Consider the following 15,305-nt stretch of genomic DNA (forward strand, 5'->3'; position numbering starts at 1 on the left):
CATCTTTTTCGGTGTGGCCTGCTGGGGAAGCAGTATATCAACCAGGGACAGAAATAGACTTGACAGGCTGATCAGGAGGGCCAGCTCTGTCCTGGGGAGCCCCTTGGACCCAGTACAGGTGGTGGGTGACAGAAGGATACTGTCTGTGGTGACCTCCATGCGGGAGAACAAATCCCACCCCATGTATGGGACCCTGATGGGACTTGGCAGCACTGTAAGCGACCGTCTGCTTCACCCCAAGTGTGAGAAGGAGCGCTATCGCAAGTCCTTCCTTCCAACCGCGACCAGGCTGTATAATCTACATCAGACCAAACGAAGAGCTCTCCGCACAGAGAACTAATGATTAAGAGGATGACCATGAGGTCTTCCTCTTTCTCTTCTGTTTTTTCCTTAGCTGCCATGGACTCCTAGTATATCTTCTCTTCTCAGCTTATCTGTGTCTACGTCTGTAATATATTACTCTGTATTATCCTGTATCTGTATTACTATGCTGCTGTAACACGCTGAAATTTCCCCAATGTGGGACTATTAAAGGATTATCTTATCTTATCTCTTATCTTAACATAAAACATGATTTATAAAATAAGTCATTTTCTGGTGACTGTTGCCTTTAAGTAGAGCAGTGATGCCCGTGATCAGAGTCCTCTCTGATCCTAGGCATTAACTCTTTAGATGCCTTGGCCAAAACCGACTGAGGGATCTGATCAATGGCCACATGTGGGTACTACCATGTTCCAGATGTTCCCCTGGAGTGAAAGCTGGCCTGTTTCCATGACAGATGGAAACCACAAAGTTTTGGATTTTAGTTAACGTGTTAGTACATAGCAAATCTATGTAAATTGATATCATTATGAAGTACAATTGTTTTGGCAAAAAAATAATTTAAAAAATTGGGGAAAAAAAGGGAACAATGGTTGCGGCAGGAAGGGGATGAGATGTGGCCAAAAACTTTGCCAAACTGCAGTTAACGGTTCTGTGCCCCCTTTGAGCGTCGGTGACACAATATACCAGTTTGCCCATAACCAGCATGGCCCATTTGCCTTTATGTGATCTTGTTCTATGGTTTTCCCATATCTTTCCCGTCTGCCAACATCTAATATTCATGGTCGACAAGTGAACCCCATACCTGACCATTAAATTACTTGGCCGATGGATTTGTAGGACATCTCTATTCCTTGGGCTGCTCGGTTTCATTCTTGATCCCATCTGGAGCCCTGGCCATTCCTTCGGCTTTATAATAATATATTAAGGAATGGAAACTTCAGATATAGAAGTAAGCACTTCTGACAGCTTATGCAACTATAAAATGTAAAAATATTACAGAACCGATAGCGTTTTCAGTTTTATTATCCCCTGTGCCTAGAACAAGTAGCAAATAGACTGATCTTTTAGGGTTTTACGTGATAAATTGCACCAAGCAAACAGTTAAAAAATGACTCAAGGAAGCAAAGCAATGTTCCCATTTGTCATGTAAAAAGTCTCCCTGATAGAGGGGACAGAGAGAAAGTGAGACTGAGTAATGATTTCTTACTGCTGACAAACAATAGGAAGGCACATACATTGTGAAGTTGTAACAACTTTCCAACTGAACAAACAGCAGATGCGGCCAAAGACCTGGCCAGCAGGCCGCGTGTGATAAATGACCAGGCGAGGGGTCACCTACAAGTCAGGTCACACACCCTGTGCGGGTCTAGGTGCTTCTTCCATTAAGTGCACCTGTTGCTAAAACACACAGAATTACAAGTTTCTTCCATTATGTAGCTTATCCAAGGCTTATACCGAATCCTTATACTGCTTTTTATAATGAACAAGTAGCTGATATCTACGATTTCCATAACATTAAAACCACCTATTTAATGGTGTGTTGGTCCCCCTTATGATGCCAGAATAAAGGCATGGACTTTACAAGACCTGGAATGGTCTTCTAACAAACCCTGTATGTTGTGAGGTGAGACCTGCATTGCTCCATTTGGAGCCAAGTCAACACCTTGAGCTAGTGGCGTAACTAAAGTCTTGTGGGCCCGGTGCAATCTTTTATCCAGGGCTCCATACCTCATCCCTAAACAGTGTTTTTGATGAAAGGACCCCAGAGTATAATAATTGTTCAAAGGTGTGAGTGGGCATAATACTGTGTGCAGGGGCCACTATGGGACATAATAGTATGTACAGGGGCTACTATGGGACATAATTGTGTGTGCAGGGGCCACTATGAGGCATAATAGTATGTACAGGGGCCACTATGGGACATAATAGTGTGTGCAGGGGCCACTATGGGACATAATACTGTGTACAGGGGCCACTATGGGGTTCAATACTGTGTGCAGGGGCCACTATGGGGCATAATACTGTGTGCAGGGGCCACTATGGGGCATAATACTGTGTGCAGGGGCCACTATGGGGCATAATACTGTGTGCAGGGGCCACTATGGGGCATAATACTGTGTGCAGGGGCCACTATGGGGCATAATACTGTGTGCAGGGGCCACTATGGGGCATAATACTGTGTGCATGGGGCCACTAGGGGACATAATAGTATGTACAGGGGCTACTATGGGACATAATAGTGTGTGCAGGGGCCACTATGGGGCATAATAGTGTGTGCAGGGGCCACTATGGGGCATAATACTGTGTACAAGGGCCACTACGGGGTTCAATACTGTGTACAGGGGCCACTATGGGGCATAATACTGTGTGCAGGGGCCACTATGGGGCATAATAGTATGTGCAGGGGCCACTATGGGACATAATACTGTGTGCAGGGGCCACTATGGGACATAATACTGTGTGCAGGGGCCACTATGGGACATAATACTGTGTGCAGGGGCCACTATGGGGCATAATAGTATGTGCAGGGGCCACTATGGGGCATAATACTGTGTGCAGGGGCCACTATGGGGCATAATACTGTGTGCAGGGGCCACTATGCGGCATAATAGTATTGCAGGGGCCACTATGGGGCATAATATGAAATTTCCCCAATGTGGGACTATTACAGGATTATCTTATCTTATCTCTTAGTACTGTGTGCAGGGGCCACTATGGGACATAATAGTGTGTGTAGGGGCCACTATGGGGCATAATAGTGTGTGCAGGGGCCACTATGGGGCACAATACTGTGTACTGGGGCCACTATGGGACATAATACAGTGTGCAGGGGCCACTATGGGGCATAATACTGTGTGCAGGGCCCACTATGAGGCATAATAGTGTGTGCAGGGGCCACTATGGGGCATAATAGTGTGTGCAGGGGCCACTATGTGGCATAATACTGTGTGCAGGGGCCACTATGGGACATAATACAGTGTGCAGGGGCCACTATGGGACATAATACAGTGTGCAGGGGCCACTATGAGGCATAATAGTGTGTGCAGGGGCCACTATGGGGCATAATAGTGTGTGCAGGGGCCAGTATGTGGCATAATACTCTATGCAGCGGTCACTATGGGGCATAATAGAGCGCGTAGGAATGCAGGAGGGGGGGGGGGCGGTCGGGGTCTTCGGTGTTGGTCGAAGTGAGGGGGCCCATGTCAAAAGTTCGCCACGGGGCCCCGCCATTCCTAGTTACGCCACTGAGCATCACATTGCCTCCACCATCTTGCCTTCTTCTCATAGTAAATCCTGGAGACATCTATTGACCAGGCCATCCTTGTTATGTAATAAACCTGATTCATCAGACAATTTTACCTTCTATTATTGCTCCACTTTTGGGAATCGCACTCACTTTAGGTATTTTCAGCAGTGATTTGGGGTCAATGTGGGTACTCTAGTTAATATCTTGTCCCATAGGCAAAATTCTATTCCTGTACAGGATGTGATTCTACTAGTAAATATGGGACGTGGATTAGGCACCGGGTCAGCCATGCATTTCTCATAATAGTTCATTCCTAAATGTTGATGATAATTTGCTGTGGTCGGCCATTCCATGGAGAGTGTGCGCCGCTTGTGCAAAACCCATTAGGTAACCCTGTGATGTGGTGATGAGAAGATGGGAGAACAAGATGTCAATGTTTGCACAGTTAAAAGAGTATTTAGCTAACAGCAGAGATGTGTTTGTACAGAGCAGCGGGAAGGGGGATTTGTAGAAGGAATTCATTAGGACGCCACTTAAAATGCCCCTACCTCTGCATCATAAATATCTGTCGAAGTCCAATCCTAATACATGGAACTGCTTCCTACTCCCAACATTAGCATCTCCATGTGTAGGACATTAAAAGGGGTTGGCCAACCTTTGATACTGATCCTACTGCTGCATGGACAGGGAGGGTGCGCAGGCTGCTCCTGTGCAACTCATAGTAGCAGAGCTGCAGCCCCATCCACTGCATAGCAGCGGTGGCAGAGAATTGCAGTCTCACTTCACAATGCCAAACTATTAATGGGATGAACCATTTTAAGAAGATTGATGGCCTCTCTTCAAGATAGGTGAGCGTCTGAATTTTGGGACTCCTGTGTTTATAGGGCCACCATTGTTTACAGGCTGGGAGTTGTAGTGCTCACTCGCTGTCTTTTTATAGTGCAGTACTGCCCCATACACTACACTATAAAAGGGACAGTCAGTGAGTACTGCAGATCCCGGGGTGTAAGCAATTGAATCTTAAAGATAATCCCCTTCTTAATCATTCTTAATCAATAGGCCGCCTTGTTTCTTGTAAAAAAAAATGCAAAATCTGCATATTTTCGATTGGTGGGGTCTGCGAAGCATCAGAACTGGAGTGGTCAGGAATATTTTAGTCCCCTTAGGAGTGGCGTCTTTTATTATTTTACAACAATTAAAGAAAAATGTTCCTTTAAGTTGGGACTCTTATAAAACTACAGAGTCAAACAGAGAGTCAATATGCCAGTGTGACCACAGCTCTATCTCTATTATACAATTCTTACCTGCATTGTTGCTACTAGGGTGAACGGAGGTCATAAGACCCCCACTATGGCAGTCGGTGAGAATCCCAGTGGTCAGATCCCTACAGATCTAGCAGATATGCATTGGATATAGGATAACTCAATAATAGCAAATTATCTTTTATTAATACAGATATAGCAGAGCTGACTTTGGTATCGCACAGAATAGAAATGAAACCTATTATATGGCCGGGTATAACCGCACCGTCTGCATCCCATCGAGTTACAAAGCTCGGATAAGAGGAACTCCCATTCTGCGGACTCAAATGATATCTAAATATCTTCCCCTTTAATTCCAAGAGTTAGTAAATGGCATATTAGTGCACTATGGATTAGACACAGGCAGCTCTGCTGCACATGAGAATTATTTTGCATCCTGGACCAAATGCTGCGACTTATCCTCTGCTCAGACCTCATGTAGGGCTTGTCATTGCCCTGGAGATATGTAATCTATAATGTCATATACAATCTATACTCTCCCCATGTATAGGCATCCTTGCTAGCCATTTTCTGAGTGCTGAGCCCATTTCCAGCATTATCATGAGGCTGATAGTGAGCTTCATAGGATAAGCCAACACCCAGACCCAGAGAGGAGATGAATGAGGAGGAGGGGGCTGAGGAGGGGGTCTGATTTCCTTCCTTTCTTGATGTTTCCAGCCTGTCTCCTTTAAGGCAGCTCCAGAGGAGGAGTTATGCTGATGAAGGATGGACATTCCCGTAGAGGAGACTGAACACAGAGGGAAGCAGAGGAGAGGCAGGCTGGGCACACAGGCCTCTCACACAGGGGATCCAAGGACTCCAGCACTGGCACGCCTGGCAGCTGGGTATGAATAAGATCCAATGCCCCTGTGCCCCTGTGGATTGTGTGCCCCTCACAGCAGAGCATCTCTTATGCCTGGGTATTAGTGCAGAGCTGCTCAGCACCAAGACTGGGGACTTAGTGAAGGAAGAGCACAAGGACCCCTGAAGGCGCAGCTCACCATGGTCTGGATCACATCAGGCTCTAGGAGGGCGCTGGATTTCTTGCATTCATTGGTGCTTTTTTGGCAAACCTTGCTTTGGATTGTATGTGCTGTGTCTGCAGAGCAGCAGTATTTCAATGTAGAGGTAAGAGGCATCTGTCTATACTTCACCCTGGAGCAGCACTACAAGTCTCATAGTGCATCCTGTCCAGGGTGCCATGCCTTAACCCATTAGGTGCCAGGGAGCCAGCAGCTGCTCACTAACATCTGGAGGAGCTGACACTGCTTATTAATGGACGTGGCCACAAGCCATCTGATGCTACATGGAAGCCACAGTGTGCCTGCAGGGGCCGGGGCTGGGGGTCACTGCCCTCTGGGACTTGGGCTTTGTTCTTACACGAGCTGTAGTTTTGGCAGCACAAACAAGGGAACTTGAGCCATGGCAGGGCTTAGTGTGGACTTCATAGTGATGCCTGCAGCCTGTCTCTGCTGGGATCCCTGTGTAGTCAAATGTTGTGTAGTACATTATGTTGTGTAGTACAGTATTGTATGGTACAGTGTTGTGTAGTACAGTGTTGTGTAGGACAGTATTGTATAGTACAATGTTGTGTAGTACAGTATAGTATGGTACAGTGTTGTGTAGTACAATATTGTATGGTACAGTGTTGTGTAGGAGAGTATTGTATGGTACAGTGTTGTGTAGGAGAGTATTGTATGGTACAATGTTGTGTAGTACAGTATAGTATGGTACAGTGTTGTGTAGTACAATATTGTATGGTACAGTGTTGTGTAGGAGAGTATTGTATGGTACAGTGTTGTGTAGTACAATATTGTATGGTACAGTGTTGTGTAGTACAGTGTTGTGTAAGACAGTATTGTGTAGTACAGTGTGTTCTATAGTACAGTGTTGTATATTACAGTCTGTTGTGTAGTACAATGTGTTGTATGTAGTACAGTGCATTTTGTAGTGCAGTATGTTGTGTAGCACAGTGTTGTTTAGTACAGTATGTTGTGTAGTACAGTCTGTTGTGTAATATAGTGTTGTGTAGTACAGTATATTGTGTAGTACAGTATATTGTGTAGTTCAGTATATTGTGTAGTACAGTGTGTTGTATAGGACAGTGTATTGTAGTACAGTTTGTGTAGTACAGTGTTGTGTTGTGTAGTTCAGTATTGTGTAGTACAGTGTGTTGTATAGCACAGTAAGTTGTATAGTACAGTGTTGTGTGGTACAGTGTATTGTATAGTACAGTATGTTGTGTAGTACAATGCTGTGTAATACAGTGTTCTGTTGTGTTTTGCTTCTTATTATACATTGTTTCCATGTCCTATTTGTAAATACAAGAAGATACAGCAGAGTCTTGATGTGATACAGTTACTTTAGAGGGCAGTCTACCACAAGCATAGTAAACCATACCACATGGCTCTGTGTCTTGCAAACAGTTGTGGCTTTGGGGTTTTATGAGATGAAGGAGTTTGTGAGGTGGCAGACAGGGCATTGTGGCAGGATTTACAGAGTGACAGTCTGCAAAAGTAGCAACTACCACATATTATCTGTCTGATGTAGAACTATCTCACAGCGATGGATTATATATGTATTTACCTATCATTCTACTTATTTCTCATTCTATCTATCTATCTATCTATCTATCTATTATCTATCTATCTATCTATCTATCTATCTATCATCTATCTCCTGTCTGTTGGTCTGTCTGTCTATCTATCTATCTATCTATCTATCTATCTATCTATCTATCTATCATCTATCTATCTATCTCCTATCTATCTATCTATCTATCTATCTATCTATCTATCTATCTATCTATCTATCTATCATCTATCTATCTCCTATCTATCTATCTATCTATCTATCTATCTATCTATCTATCTATCTATCAATCAATCATCTATCTCCTATCTATCTATCTATCTATCTATCTATCTATCTATCTATCTATCTATCTACAGTATGTATTACCTTTCTATCCCATTTCTATGAATTCTCTACCTATTATCTATCTATCTATCTATCTATCTATCTATCTATCTATCTACCTATTATCTATCTATCTATCTATCTATCATCTATCTATCTATCTATCTATTTCTGATATATCTCAATAATCTATTCTATCTATCTGATATCGATCTATTTATTTTTATCTATGATATAACAATCTACAATAGACGATCCATTATCTATCTCATATCTGTCGATTGTCTTTCTATCTCTCTGTCTCTATCACATAGCAGTGCGGTATATAAAGACCTCCTGCTATCCTACCCATTATAGGTCTTTATATACTTAGTATTCCCAGCGTTCTGACCTCTGACTACACTAACTATTATCACACTCTGGGGATTGGGACATGTAATGGAATTTAGAAGGTTTTCTAATATGTCCTACATCGAGAATGGTTACTTATACATAGTGACGATTATTGGGTGATGCATACATAATATAGGTGTCTTTTGTATATCAGTAAAATGAGTATTGAGAAGTCACATTGTATAAACTTCTCCATATAAAAGTTCCTATGTCTGGGTTTTGTTGGAGCCCCCTACCTCTTATTTGCATGCAGTGTAGATGGCACCAGAGGGAATCTGTCATGTATAATACACTCAGGAGGAGGGGGGAGTTGTACAATATTATAAATGGATATTAAAGGTGTAAATATATCTGGAACATTTGCCATATAAAATAGCGGCACATCTGTTTAGTGGGCCGCCAGCTGTATCACAGTGAAAAAATGAAAATAACAGATTGACAATATTTATTTAAATGTATTCATCCTTGTGTTCTAGACGTTGCTATACATAGATACCGCGGACTTTGATTTTCCTGCATTCGATTGGTGTAATGTTATTTGTGCTTTTTACTGTCAGAATGTGCCGGGTTTACATCTCGCAGATGGGGTAGGGAGCTGTTTTCTAACACTTCTCTATCACACTTTCCTAGTGCCTACATTTATGATGCCTCTGTCTCTGGGGGGTCTGATAGGGTGGTCCGTATTGCTATAGTTACTGACTTATGGTATGTTCACATCTGCATTATGATTTCCATATTTCTGGTCCATCAGAGGATCCCGACAATGACAGACACAAATGGAGCCTGAGGGACCCCATTGACTATAAGAGGATCCATTGAGTATCTGTTGGGTTTCCATCACTGGACAAAAAAAGTTGGGTGGATTTCTGACGGATCTGTGCCAGTGCAGATGCGAACGTAGCCTTATACCTATAGTGATAAAAGTCATTTCTATACATTATTTTAGTCATTATATTATTAGCAATATCTTAAAGGGGCTCTATCAGCAAAATTTTGCTGTATGAGCCCCACATATGCGTGAATAGCCTTTAAAAAGTCTATTCAGGCACCGCTAATCTTATTTTAAACCCCCGTCCCGTTTTAAAATAAAACGATAAAAACATAGATGTAAGTCATACCTGAACGTGCACCCTGGGCGGTGATGCACGATCCGATGTCATCTTCTGGCACGCCTACCTCTTCTTTCGGCGACGCCCTCCGTTCCTGGTTCTTCCCCGGCTTCATCTTCATCTTCTTCTGGTGGTTCAAATCCGATTGGTTGAAATCCGGCGCATGTGCAGTAGCGCTCCCTCCGGAGCTACTGCGCACACTCCGGTGGCACTGCCATTGAGAAAAATGGCGCCGGAGTGTGCGCAGTAGCTCCGGAGGGAGCGCTACTGCGCACGCGCCGGATTTCAACCAATTGGAGATGAAGCCGGGGAAGAGCCAGGACCGGAGGGCGTCGCCGAAAGAAGAGGTAGGCGTGCCAGAAGATGACGTCGGATCGTGCATCACCGCCCAGGGTGCACGCTAAGGTATGATTTACATATATGTTTTTATAGTTTTATTTTAAAACAGGAGGGGGGTTTAAAATTAGATTAGCGGTGCCTGAATAGACTTTTTAAAGGCTATTCACACATATGTGGGGCTCATACAGCAACATTTTGCAGATAGAGCCCCCTTAATAAATATGGCGCAGGGTGACGTTCTGACTGTATCATCATTGGCACTCACTAGGTAACAACTAATGTGATAGGTACATATTGTAAAAGCACTAATAATGGGATTCCGTAGTAAATGACTTAAAGGGGTTGTCGAGCTGTTTTTTATTGATGACCCAAACTGATCAGTGGGGTTCCCAATTGTCGGACACCTCCTGATCTTTTATATGATTGCCTATGCTGAGGATAAGTCATCAATCTAAATAACCTGGACAAAAATTTTAAGAGATCTCATCTCTCGGCCAGAAGCTTACAAAGCAATTACAGAGATCATCTCTCTCTTTGCAGGACAGACGGCCCCATGATATGAAATGCTTAATGCTTAATTTCCCCTGTGGTGGTGCTGCAGGGAAATTGAACACTTACTGCCAAGGTATCCCACAGAGAACAACTACTGGGATCCCCGGGGACATAAGTATCGGCTTCTAAGGGCTCGATCACACGGGGCAAGGGGGGGCAGATTTTGGTGCTGAATCTATGTTAGAATCTGCCCCCTCACAATAGAGATCTATGTAGACCGCTAGCTTACTTTTTCCCATGAGCAGTATGTTCCTGCTCAAGGTAAAAAGAAGAGAGCTGTCCTTTCTTCAGGCGGATTCCGCAGCTGATTCAGCCCCGGCGTGCGCCTCTCGGTAGCACCCTCCGGACTAGGCTCATTCATTTGGACCTACTCCGGAGCAGGAAGCCGTGACTGTCAGAAGCCGTGACTGTCAGAAGCCGTGACAGTCGCGGCAGGTGCATTTTGGTCCTAGTCTGACGTGGCTTCCCGCATCAAAATCTGGACCAAAATATGCCATTCCGTGCCCCATGTGAACGGAGACTAATAAGTAGGGAGTGTCCAAAGCAGACAACCCTATAAGACAAACATTGACATCTTTCTGGGGTTACATTACCTGTTCTGACTAATGTCATAATATATTTCAGTATATCCCCAAATCTTCTGCTTCAGGATTTAAGCTCACCAGTTTTTTTATTTTTAGAGTTCTGTCTGTCTTCTTATACAGTCTGTACTATATTTGTCCATTTTTCACTGAATACATTGGGAAATATTATTATTCCATGTCCGCTTTCTTTTTCAACACCATTGGTGGCAAAATTTTCTGCAACTGGTGACACTTTACTCCTCCCTCCCTACTTTCCAAAGAGGGGTCATGGCAATGGTATGCGGCAGGGGTGGGACCAACCAGATTTATCATCATTTATGCTAGAAAAGTGGCATAAACGATACCTGAAATCTATGCAGAGTATGAGATGGCTAATATTTAAGTGCAGTTGCGTGCCTCCTTGTACACTTGGTGCATCCTCTTGTGGTGGAGGGATATTAGGACTGGCATAGAAACAGCCTGGATGTGTGGATTAGTCATTAAAGAGGACGTTTCACCACTTCCAACAAGTCCAGCTCTTTAGATTATGTAATAGTCACTGCTTTACTGATTCTGGAACAGTTGGAATTTTTTCTCTAGCCCTCACCATTCCTGAGCAATCAATGCTGTTAGTTTTGGTGCCTGAGATTAGTCTCTGTACTGTCAGGAGGGCGGGGTAAGGCAGGAGCAGACAAGGGGTGTGATCCTGAGCTCTGACACTGGCTGCCTCTGATTGGAGCTCTGAATCACACCCCCGCCTGACACCGTCCTCCTCATATTACAGAGCTTATTATCACATGAGGCACCAAAACTAACTGCGTTGGTTGCTCAGGAATGGTGGGGACTAGAGAGAAACTTATAACTGTGCTGGATTCAATGGAGTGGCGCCTATTAGCAGAGGCTAAGAACTACCATTTTATAGATGGATAGACTGTATAATAGTCCATCAATTTTAGGAAGGTTGACTTGAATGGAAAAATACTGCAATACGGAGCACTGCAGTGCTGAGACCCGATGTAACCAAGGACACAGCTCACACAAGTGACGCAGCCTCTTAAAACAGGTGATCCGTAGGGGTTCTGAAAGTTGGACCCCAGTTATCTAAAACTGATGATCTACTTTAAGGCTAAAAAGTCACAAAATTTATGATTATAAAACAAAGTAAAGGAGCATTTGGGAAGTTGAGATGAATTAGTGATGCCAATATAAGCTTCTCATACACTATTGATAGCCAATGTCAGCCCAACACTTCGTCTGGCACTTACTGAAGGGTCGGAGACCTTCATACACATTCAATGGTCAGCCGGGACAAAATATGTCCCGCTATCCAGTTGTCCCTAACTGAGCTGCAGAGAACCACTTTACAGTCATTGAGTAGACCGGGAGATGGCCAAAGAACCCAATGATATACAAAAAGGTATATACTTAAGCATAAACTAGATGAGAACTTGGGGGCACAATGCAAAGTAGGGTGAATGGGGGCTTTCCTTATATACATACTGCTGTGTATGTTGGCTACTATAAGGACAGTGTGTATGGGGAATAACTTACACAGAAGCAGACATCTATACTATACCCTTCCTTGCAAGCACTTAGATACCCAATTTGGAAACCCCATCTAATATTTTGTGCTCCGCTCACCTCCCCCCATTTCTTTATCTTGCTTATATCTTGTTTATATAGCACCATCATATTCTGTAGCATTTCACAAATATTGCCATCGCTTACTGTCCCATATAGGGCTCACGGTCTTATCTCACTAGCAGTATGTCTCTGGAGTGTGGGAGGAATCTGGAGTACCTGGAGGAAACCCACACAAACACTGGGAGAACCTACAAACTCCTTGCAGATGTTTCCCTTGTTGGATTTGAATCTTGGACCCCAGCACTGCAAGGCACCAGTAAGCTATGTGCTTCTGGGACCTATGACATTGCCTTACCAACATTTTTGACATGATTTATTATACTCAGGGCATCACAGTGGCCTTGCAGTGCTGGAGTCCTGGGTTCGAATCCTGCCAAGGGGAACATCTGCAAGGAGTTTGTATGTTCCCACCAGGTTTGCATGGCTTTCCTTCTACACTCCAAAGACATACTGATAGGGAATGTAGATTGAGCCCTGTATGGGACAGTGACTGACAATCTGTAAAGTCTGTAAAGCGCTGTGGAATATGATGGCGCTATACAAGTAAACCTAAAGTAAATACTCAATGGGTGTCTATGATCTTCAGTCTTCTACTGCCTGTTCTGTATTCCTCCAGTGCCGAGATTGTCCATGAACTGAGAGTGAACTTCATCCTATATAAGTTTCTCCATGTACACTATAACTCTATACTGATGCCAGGTAATTGATTTTTCCAGATCACTGGATGTTCTTAATATGCAGCCATATTGGAGGACTTTCTGGCTTGTGATCTCTACATTAGTCCTGTACAGTCCCTGCGGAGGAGTTCAATACCGTTTTCGAGTTGTATAGAAATTACATCTGCATGGCAGCCTTTAGTTTTGGCTTCGACTCTATTATTGCAGTCTATTGAAGATGCGGTCGGGGAAAGGCGACAATAATATACAGTTACTGAAGTTACTAAATCTATGGTGTAAATATAAAATCCTCGATCTCGCTTTCTGGCGTCATAAGTGCTTCAATAGCCCCCTGTGCTAGAACTTCTTGCGCCATGCTGACTACAGGTTGCATTTCAGATGTCACCTCTGTGACTATAGAAACCTGCAAGATATTCATTATTTAACAGACTTTGCGAACCTGCTATCATGAGCTGCTCAGAATACTGATAGTGATCTATAGGCGTGATATTCTTCTGTGTCACACCTGTCACTCACCAGCTTAGGTATTTGTATCAGATATAGAACATTCAATATGATTTAAAGCTACAGTGTATCAACCCTTGCAGGATGATATCTATAATGTTGTAGTAGACAGGCGTTATGGATATTGAGCTCAAGAATCCTCAAAATTTCAGAGCGATGTCACCTTTCAAGGTGGTGGAGTGGAAGACTAGGATAAAATATGGGAAATTCAGGTCAGATGGATTTTGTAGAATATTTTTTTGTACATTTCCACCGTTAGAATAATTGGTCACAGAATATAATAATGAATCGTGGTGACCCAAAATTTTTGGAAAATTCATAATGGACCCAACTAGTTACTAGAGATGAGTATCCATTCTAATCCAACTGGATTTGACCTGAAGTTTCCAATGTCTTTGACGTTCATCACCCTCGAAACACTATTGTATTCCGGAAACTGCTGAGGGAGGGTGTGGCAATATAAGAAACAGTTAGGGTAAGTTCACACGGGGTTTTCCGGTCAGGATTTTGAGGCCATATCCATATTGAAATCAATGGGAGACGGTCAGTTCTTTTTTCTGGGAGCCGGAAAAAGAAGCAACATGCTCATTCTTTCAGGCAGAATCGCCTCGCGACATCCGCCTAAAGACACCCCCTCTCGACTTGGTCCATTCATTTGGGCCTAATCCAGAGCGGAGTGTGTGACTGTACCGGCATCCCTGTATTTTAGGGTAGCCTCCGCCTCAGGTTCCGGTCCAAAAAACCCTGTGTGAATTTACCCTTGTACTCTCCTTGTCTCACCTCTCCTGGGCATCTTGTTGGTATCCAGCAGTCCCCTGGCGACCTCTTACGTCTTTTGACCCGTCCTTAGGGCGTTTTATTGACACCTAGGAGAGGTGAGGAAAGATGAGTATAACTATTTGTGATCTTGCCGCATCTACTTTGGGCCTATAATAACAGCACTTAGGGTTCGCGCCGCAGAACTTCAGCATGAAACAAACTGGATGGTGGAACCTGACAAATATTCGTGAGGTTTGTCCCTTTCTACTACTTATGAAGCGGTTCAATCATCTCTAGTCTTCAACTAAGGTTTGGCTCCATCTTTCTAAGCGTCACCTAATATCCGCCTGACATATGGCACCGCCTTAGTTGTAGCCATTTGACAGATTTCTTTTTACAGGTGAGGTGATATGATTGCCCCAACAAATTTATGTAAAAATTAATTTTAAATAAAATCTCTTTTTATGAATGCGACTGTGTAAGGCAAATATGTAGATTTTATCTGGAGCAGAACATGGGGACTGATTTGTTAAGACTTGTTAAGTCTCAGAAAAGAGAATTGTTGGTGAGGAGAAATGAGCGGCATGGAAGGAGATCAGTATCTGCAGTATGCCTATAGGAGACAGCTAGTATGTTATAGTATAATGGCAGATAGATACAGTAGTCGCCTCGCAGATTTGTTTTGTTGGAGCTTTTCGGCCATTGTAGGAGTATGAGTATAACCGGCGCTCTGCAGAGTCGTGCTCGTGTGCACCGAGGAATCGACAAGGCGCACATCTTCTGCTCTTAGTTTCTTGTGCATCTGTGCCTATGGGAGCAATAAGCCTGCCATTCTGTTTTATTCATGAGCAAGTGGTCTTACTAAAAGGGTCACCTCATTAAACTTTTATCAGCTACGAACATACAGAAGCCATCCTGAAATCTCTATATGTAATATTCCTCCATGTTATTTTACTAATCCCACTGTCCTAGCA

At 43.5% G+C, this 15,305-nt stretch overlaps 1 protein-coding gene across 2 annotated transcripts in view; it reads left to right on the forward strand.

Moving 5' to 3' along the window:
• The first annotated feature begins 5,621 nt into the window (after positions 1 to 5,621).
• MMP16 (matrix metallopeptidase 16) overlaps positions 5,622 to 15,305 on the forward strand; it is a 151,466-nt gene continuing 141,782 nt past the window's right edge. For both annotated transcript variants that reach the window (XM_075270314.1, XM_075270315.1), the window contains exon 1: positions 5,622 to 6,000. In XM_075270314.1, the coding sequence (XP_075126415.1) occupies positions 5,875 to 6,000 (126 nt within the window). In that variant the 5' untranslated portion in view covers positions 5,622 to 5,874. The remainder of the gene's footprint in view (positions 6,001 to 15,305) is intronic.

The sequence above is a fragment of the Leptodactylus fuscus genome, chromosome 4, assembly GCF_031893055.1.
Source record: "Leptodactylus fuscus isolate aLepFus1 chromosome 4, aLepFus1.hap2, whole genome shotgun sequence".
NCBI lineage: Eukaryota > Metazoa > Chordata > Amphibia > Anura > Leptodactylidae > Leptodactylus > Leptodactylus fuscus.